The sequence below is a fragment of the Gorilla gorilla genome, chromosome 10 (assembly GCF_029281585.2).
Source record: "Gorilla gorilla gorilla isolate KB3781 chromosome 10, NHGRI_mGorGor1-v2.1_pri, whole genome shotgun sequence".
NCBI lineage: Eukaryota > Metazoa > Chordata > Mammalia > Primates > Hominidae > Gorilla > Gorilla gorilla.
In genome coordinates, this window is record NC_073234.2 from 101,244,480 (window position 1) to 101,253,597 (window position 9,118).

Sequence of the window (9,118 nt, forward strand, 5' to 3'; positions counted from 1 at the left end):
ATTTTCCTTAAAAATTAGAAATAACAGATCTCATGTTTCACAAAATCAAAATGACAACTTTCGGAGTGGGGGAATGAGAAGTGGGAAAAGGATGATACTGGGGGTTCTTCGTCAGTATGCTGTATATAGCAGTGCAGTTGAATGACTCCTTCTGTGCATCAGAAATCCAAAGCAGCAGCAGCAGCAATTAGGGAAGATCGTCACTTTCACTCAAGGTTCAGAAATGGGGGAGGAGAGCAGGGGGGACAAAGGAAAAGGGGAGGAGAAAGCGGGGCGAAGAGGGGAGGGATGGAGGTGAAGATAGGGCACATCCTGCAAAGATAATGCCTGTACAATCAATGACATCATCCTCCTGCTTATATATATAGGGGAATGGCCAGAGCACCTCTCATAGTTCACTCACTTTCAAAGCCAGCTGAAGGCAAGAGGAAGTGCTAGAGAGAGCCCCCTTCAGTGTGCTTCTGACTTTTAAGGACTTGGCTTGTTAGAAGGCTGAAAGATGATGGCAGGAATGAAAATCCAGCTTGTATGCATGCTACTCCTGGCTTTCAGCTCCTGGAGTCTGTGCTCAGGTAAGCAAAACAGAATTTCACAACTCCCTGAAGTGATTTCTTTTTTCTCTTTTGCAGTGTGTTGCTACTTATGTTAATGTTTCTAGGGAGAAGGGTTGCTCCCTTTTATTCAGGATTTACCTTTTAGTGACAGAAACTGAGTATCTTTTTCTCTGCCTTTATGATTACTGAGAGATGTATTTTCCCTTTTAAAATCTGCAAAGCAATAAAAGGGATTTCAATGAAACACTGCACGACCTCCTTTGGAATTCAACAACTAGAGGGGAAAAAACCCTACAAAACTTTCAATTAGGCTGATCATTATCTAATGAGAAACACAGAGGCAGTGGCTGTCAACCTGCAAACCCATCATTAAATCCCATTCCATTCAAAATGTTTTACTCTCATCCTCATTCATTCTCTTAGGAAGCGGTGGCCCTCACGCCCTTGTAATAGTCCCCGTATTATTTTCTTAATTGTTTGTGTTAAGATAACAAATAAAGTGAAAATTGATACTTAGTGAAAAATGAAGCATTATTTGTAGAAAATTATTTCTAGAAAAATACAAAAATATTCCAGATCCTTTTTGAGAATAGAATTTGCATAGTCTAATAAGTGTGCTATTAATATAACTGTTTGGCATTTTTTCCATGCCATTTAAGTTAATACAAAATACAATTGGAAAATTGGTATTCTTATATTGATGGAAATGATTTGACTTTAAAGTGTTTTGCATGTGGTTTGAAAGAAGTTATATAGTCCTAAATATCTACCACTTTGAAAATAAGATTTAAATTGAAAGGTATAACATGAAATATTACAACCATTGCAAAAGGCTCTACTTAATATTTAAGAAATATTAGAATGAACACTTCAAAGGGAAAAGAACACCTTAGGAAGCAAATGCAGCAAAAATAATTTAACCTGTTCTGTGGTTTTATGTATCATAAATATGACATGGAAATGTTTAACTCAAACTCATGCTATCATTTGATTTAAATTATGAAATTAAAATCTAAGAAGATATAAATGTGATTTATACAAAATTTTAAATTTATTTTAATCATCAGAACATAACTTTCAGCTTCTACTTTTTAAATCTTATGAGAAAAAACAAACTTTTCTACAATTATGATTTTATCTGAAAGTTATATGAGATTAAAGATTCAGATACTTCTGGAAGAAAAACTGGGTTATTGATTAAGCACTGTGTTTATTAACTTGAAACTACTTGTTGTAATAATGCAATAGTTATAAGGATTTTGATATACATTGTTCATAAATTCCTAAAACAGATTATGTCTCTAACAAATAGGAAGAAAAGATCTCTTGTATAATTGAGGTTCTAGGTAAAATTAAGCCAATGGTTTCTCCAATTGTGGTATTTCTTTTTACTGAGTGTGTAGTACAAGGAAGATAGAGTCATTTTTAACTTTATTTTTATTATTGTATAGTATTTTCCAAATTTTCCTTTTCTGTAAAATATTCATTAACAGAAACTTGGATAGAGTTTTTTAAAAATCCAGAGATCCATTGTCAATGCTGTTGTACATGTGTTGTTGAACAGCTCCACTTTTGCTTTAAACAATTTCCTTAAACGCCTATGAAAAAATTAAGGATACATGATTTTGAATTCTTACTTAAAGTACAAATACAATTCTTTCAACATGTGTTCTGTAAAAAACATCTCAAGTTAAGTAAACCTCAGTATCTTTATTGTTCTAAAATTATCAGTAAGCAATTCCCTTTGGTTTTGTCTTGAAAAAGTCTCTTGTATAGTCTTCATTATGTTGTGTTTTTAAATGTTAATATGCATATTTTCTATATATGTAAACTATGGCTGGTAAGAAATAAACTACTCTAGCATATTTGGTAAAATATGTGTTATACAATGTAATCACATTTTTAAAGCCTGAAATTCAAAGATTAAACAACTCGCAGTGATCAATAGCTGTCTGAAAAATAATCATATGCTTATTTTCTTAGAAGTGCTTCTACTATTTTGGCTTCCTATTATGCTAAAGTATAACTATAATTTGTTTTTTAGGATTACTATTTTTAAGAAAATACATAAGAAAGACACTAACCTCTAAGATTTTTTTTTAGATTAACCTAAAATCTGTAGATTATGATATAATTATATGATATGTAATTATAGTAAACCTGATTTTGATTTTACTCAGATTCAGAAGAGGAAATGAAAGCATTAGAAGCAGATTTCTTGACCAATATGCATACATCAAAGGTAACTTTTTCTTTTCTTTAACCCTGAGTTGAAGAACATATGAACTTTCATTATAAACATGGTATCCTTTTCCCATAGTAATAACTTCTCATCAAGATTGAAAAGTTCAAAAAGGCATTTCCTTTTTGAAAAAAAAAAATTCTTTTAGTTAAAAGAAGTTAAAGGTGTTGATATGACAGGCAAATAAATTATAATTTTATCAATCAGCATGTTGCAATTTTAATTAATTGCCACACATATTTACTTGCCTGTAAATGTTTTTAAAGGAACTTGCTTCCATGCCTTTTACATTGGGTATGATGAAAGGTATATTGGTCTCAAGTTAAATGAAAACAAAGTGAGCTCTTTGCCTTTTTTATTATATTGGGGGAAATAAAAAGGTGTTCCTAAATTAGAAATAAAAGTTCATGACAACCTGCAAAAGAAATGCAGTATAGAGGGGATAGCAATGGACTGGTAAGCAGGAGCATTGAGATCTAATCCTGAAACAGTGACTTATTAAATATTTTATCTTTAGCAAGTGGATTAGTTCACCTTGCTTACCTATGTTTCCTTGTTTTTAAATGCAGGGATTGCAGTTCATAATCTTCTAGACATTTACCGTTCTACAATGTATTTAGGAATTACTAAACTGTACTCTTCATTGTATGTCTGGATTTAAATTCTCCCTATAACAGACATGTTATTTTTACACGTTCTTTTTTTTTTTTTTAATTGAGCCAAATACAACTTTGTATCCTGGGCCCTATTACTCCTCTGTTGGGGTCTTGAAAGCCAGTTTTTAAAATTCCAATCTGTACCTAGGAATACGTTCTGGGGTACATGTGCAGGATGTGCAGGTTTGTTAGATAGGTAAACATATGCCTTGGTGGTTTTCTGCACCTATCAACCCATCACCTAGGTATTAAGCCTAGCATGCATTAGCCCTTCCTCCTCCACCCCACCCTCTGACAGGCCCCGGTGTGGGTTGTTCCCCTCCCTGTGCCCATGTGTTCTCATTGTTTAGTACTCAATCAGAATACCAATGGCTACAACCTCTTCAGTTCAAAAATAGACAACTGAAGTTAATAGTCCGTGTTAGAAAATGGGATAAGTTAGGTGTCTTTGTGTCTTGGTATAGGTTTACCTAATTCCCAGGTGCAAGTTAATACATGAAGGTTCTATATAATCTGTGATGCTACCCATAACAATTATTAATGTGTGGAATGCATTTCTAGCCTCATACTTTGTGATTGTCCACATTTAATAATACCGTCTTTGTCACTGCTCCATTACATGTTAAGCTGAAATGTAATAGAGATAGAATAATTTTTTTATTTTTAACTTTTCATCTGTGATATATATATCATTTATATATTTCTGCCATCATTTTAATTTCCTTGCTTTCTTACTTTGCTCTGTGTGTACACACATAAGTGCATGTGTATGTGAATATAACTATTGCATTTTATTAAACAGAAGTTATGAGATATTGGCAGTATACAACTTTGTGAACATGATGTTACTAAATAAATAACACTGTATTTATTAGTCCGGAGTAGCAATTAGACCCTAAATGTGATGGTTTAGCACACTAGGAATTCATTTCTTGCTCATGTAACACAAGTTTTAATTGCAGGGGTTTTTTTAATATATTTCAGATTAGTAAAGCACATGTTCCCTCTTGGAAGATGACTCTGCTAAATGTTTGCAGTCTTGTAAATAATTTGAATGGCCCAGCTGAGGAAACAGGAGAAGTTCATGAAGAGGAGCTTGTTGCAAGAAGGAAACTTCCTACTGCTTTAGATGGCTTTAGCTTGGAAGCAATGTTGACAATATACCAGCTCCACAAAATCTGTCACAGCAGGGCTTTTCAACACTGGGAGGTACAGCAATAACAAAATATTAATATGATTATAGTTACACTAGTTAGCTCTCACTTGTATTAATTTCTTAAATTCCCAATCATAATCATAACAAGAAGAGTTACAAGTATTGAAGAAGAACAAGCCATGTTTTGAAGTCAACATTGCTTCAGATCTTCAAAGTGTCCTTCAAATATTTGAAACTCAGCAAAATATGTTTTTCTTCAATATTAAAAAGAGGATATATCTTAAGGCAGATTTGATCCACATGTTTTTATTATGCTTAAGTGGATGGCATGTTTAGACAATTTTTGTTGTTGTAGTTGGTGGCATGTCTAACAAATTTAAGCAACTCAAAATGTTGTCTTAGAAACACAAAGTCATATGTAGTGATCTATAAACAAACACAGAATATAAAGGTTCCAAGTAAAACTGGAATAAAACATAAATATTTGTATTTAAATATATTAGGCAAATAATATTTTTATGTATATAAAATATATTTTTATGTATATTTTACGTATATTTTATGTATATTTTATGTATATAAAATATATTTAAATATATATTTACATATATTTAAAATATATGTAAATAAAATATATAAAAATATATTTTATGTATATAAAAATATAGAATAAGGATATATTAGGTTAGTGCAAAAGTAATTGCAGTTTTTACCATCAAAAGTAATAGCAAGAACCGTAATTACTTTCACACCAACCTAATATATCCCTATTATTCCAGTTTTATCTGGAACCTTTTGTATTTGAATATATTAGGAAAATAAAAATATTTTTTAATTTATATAAAGGTATATATAGTAAGGATATATATCCCCATCATTTCAGTTTATTTGGAAACCTTTGTGTTCTGTGTTTGTTTATAAATATGCACAAAACTTAGTGTGTAATAATGTACTTGCAAAATGCTTTATAATTTATTGTCTTCATTGATATATTTTGCTCTGAAAGATAAATTACAGCTTTGGAAAGATATAGAACAATGTCAGGATAAAGAAGAGAAGGGGGAAGAAAAATAAATTCTTTAACAAAATCAAAACAAATTTTTAAAAATTTCCGACAAGGGAAACATTTCTTTCAAATTAACCTCTAAGAGAAATTTGGTCAATATTTTATATTCTGGATTTACACTAACATTGGGGATCTGAGGGTGTCTTCCCTGCTAATTTAACAAACTTGCGACTGACTACCAAAGAGCTACCCTGTGAATAAGAAGTAGTGCAGGCAGAATTTCTAGTGTTTATTATAACCGGTAAGCAAAAAGACAATTTCTAAACAAAAAACTGAAAAGACCAGTTTTTAATTTACTATTAATTATTTAATTAAATTCCTGGTAAATTGTTTAGTATTTAAAATATGTTTTGGCCAGGCACGGTGGCTCACGCCTGTAATCCCAGCACTTTGGGAGGCCAAGACGGGCGGATCACGAGGTCAGGAGATCGAGACCATCCTGGCTAACACGGTGAAACTCCGTCTCTACTAAAAATACAAAAAATTAGCCGGGCGTAGTGGCCGGCGCCTGTAGTTCCAGCTACTGGGGAGGCTGAGGCAGGAGAACGGCCTGAACCCGAGAGGCGGAGCTTGCAGTGAGCTGAGATCACGGCACTGCACTCCAGCCTGGGCGACAGAGCGAGACTCCATCTCGAACAAACAAACAAAAAGTTTAAGGTCAAAGAAACTTGAAAAATACATATTTTGATATAGGAAAACGTCCATTATATGTTACTTATCCAAAAAAACCTCAGTAAACTATTATGTAGACCAATCAAGTGCAAATAACATTAAAACTTTTCCCTATTTTAAATGTTATTGAGTGATTTAAAATAAAATGATAATATTCTGAGCATAGTACAAGTAATTACAGACTACGCACAAAAAAACTAAAGATTAAGAAACTAGATTGTCTGACAGTAGCTGTTTTTTCTCCTCTGAAATTGAATGGCTGTGAGTTGAAATAAAATACTTGGTTGTAAGATTTTATTCATATGCATTGCAATTTAAAACTTAGTCCCCTATCAGTATTTGTTATAGTGACCCCTCAAATTAGAAGACAACCAAAAATACAAAGAAAATTTTTCTCTTTAACATATTTTTAAAGTTTCTGTAAATTGTGTATTAAACTCTGGACAGATTTCTTAAATGGTAACTGAAATTTTTGGGTCAGAGCCATATTCTCAGAAAAAAAATTATGCTTAATATTAGAATGGGGCATACTCCTGCCTCATGATGTTAGGCAAGATTCTACATGGTGCTTAACTCCCTTAAGTTATTGAATCTGAGCTTGCTTTAGTGATTAAGCACCAGCATCTAAAGAGATTGTTATCATTTAAACAGAGCTTTCCCATATGTTGATTTCTACAACTGACGAAGTTGGATAAAGCAACTTTCATCCCTCTATTGAGAATTAGATCCTTGGAATGGTTTTCATGTCAAATCAGTAACTGACGTAATTGAATATAACATTTTGTTACCTTTGTGGCCAAACTTGGTTTACCAGATCAAAAACTATATTTATTGTAATATATTATATATTTCATCCTTTTGGTGTTTCCATCATAAATTGAAGCCTGAAAAGTACTCAAAGGTCTATTTGATGTTTTTCTTCAAAGGGCTGGATTAGTGTACGGCCTTGAAATATATAGTTAGTGAAGTTTATAGAAATTTTTTAAAAGAGCTAGCCTGGTGAACTAGGAAGAATACTGAACTGAGTCAGAATTACCATGTTCTTATACTATTTCAGCCACTGAATGGCCATCTCTCCTTTGAAAAAACAATTTCTTTGAACTTCATGTATCTTGTATCTCACCTACATATGTCTTGCTGTCTTAACAGCAAATGAGATAGAATGTAGAAAAATGCTCTGAAACAAAAGAGTTTATTCATGTAAGTTTCACTTATTTTATCTCCATCTTGCAGTTAATCCAGGAAGATATTCTTGATACTGGAAATGACAAAAATGAAAAGGAAGAAGTCATTAAGAGAAAAATTCCTTATATTCTGAAACGGCAGCTGTATGAGAATAAACCCAGAAGACCCTACATACTCAAAAGAGATTCTTACTATTACTGAGAGAATAAATCATTTATTTACATGTGATTGTGATTCATCATCCCTTAATTAAATATCAAATTATATTTGTGTGAAAATGTGACAAACACACTTATTTGTCTCTTCTACAATTGTGGTTTATTGAATGTGATTTTTCTGCACTAATATAAACTAGACTAAGTGTTTTCAAATAAATCTAAATCTTCAGCATGATGTGTTGTGTATAATTGGAGTAGATATTAATTAAGTCACCTGTATGATGTTTTGTAATTTTGCAAAACATATCTTGAGTTGTTTAAACAGTCAAAATGTTTGATATTTTATACCAGCTTATGAGCTCAAAGTACTACAGCAAAGCCTAGCCTGCACATCATTCACCCAAAACAAAGTAATAGCGCCTCTTTTATTATTTTGACTGAATGTTTTATGGAATTGAAAGAAACATACATTCTTTTCAAGACTTCCTCATGAATCTCTCAATTATAGGAAAAGTTATTGTGATAAAATAGGAACAGCTGAAAGATTGATTAATGAACTATTGTTAATTCTTCCTATTTTAATGAATGACATTGAACTGAATTTTTTGTCTGTTAAATGAACTTGATAGCTAATAAAAAGACAACTAGCCGTCAAAATCATGTGTTTCTCTACAGATTTAGTTCTTTATAGAGGTACTTTTTATATAATTTTTCCCCTTTTGCATTTTGATCTAGTAAATAATAGTTTTACTTTTAACTTCACTGAGATATTTGTGTGACTAATATTTTTCTCAATTGGGAGGACATATTTGAAGCAAAAGCTATGCTTGAAATAACACATTTAAATTTTCTTTAAGATCATACATACGGTGTCTGAAGCCCTCAAAGCCTTTGCAAGTCATCATTAGTAGTGACTTTCTTGACTCTTTCTTTTATAGTGGTCTAGGAAGTCCTCTCCTCACAAGGCTGCAACTTATCCCACAGTCATCTATGCAGGATAAATCAGATCTTGAGTTGTTCTGGTATTAAGAAGCCTTTACAACTCCATATCCCTTTGAGAATATTGTCCCTCCCTGAGGATTAATATTACTCTCGAAAGAAGTTAAATCTATAGATCTCTGAGATTTTCTTGTAAAATCACAACTTCTCATTACTACTACCCCACCATCTCTTACCATCCCATTAGTCTCATAATTGAAAGTGCCCAAAGTCCTGCTTATAAGAAGGAAACTATTTCATAATGATTAAAAGTATCTTCTCTGCAGCTAGAATGCCTAGATTCAGCTCCATTACGCACTAAGCAGTATTGGACAACTTACTTAGCCTCCTTGTTTATTGAATCATAAAATATAGACAACAATGAGGTTTGCAGGAGGATGATATGAGCTGATATATATATACATATAAAATGCTTAGAATGATGCCTTGA

At 32.3% G+C, this 9,118-nt stretch overlaps 1 protein-coding gene across 1 annotated transcript; it reads left to right on the plus strand.

Annotated features, from left to right (window-relative positions):
* The first annotated feature begins 310 nt into the window (after positions 1 to 310).
* NTS (neurotensin) lies at positions 311 to 7,921 on the plus strand. Its single transcript, XM_019037782.3, has 4 exons — positions 311 to 572; positions 2,735 to 2,796; positions 4,437 to 4,661; positions 7,580 to 7,921. Exons 1-4 carry the CDS (start codon positions 500 to 502, stop codon positions 7,730 to 7,732), a joined length of 513 nt encoding a protein of 170 aa, XP_018893327.1. The 5' UTR covers positions 311 to 499; the 3' UTR covers positions 7,733 to 7,921.
* Positions 7,922 to 9,118: the final 1,197 nt, after the last annotated feature.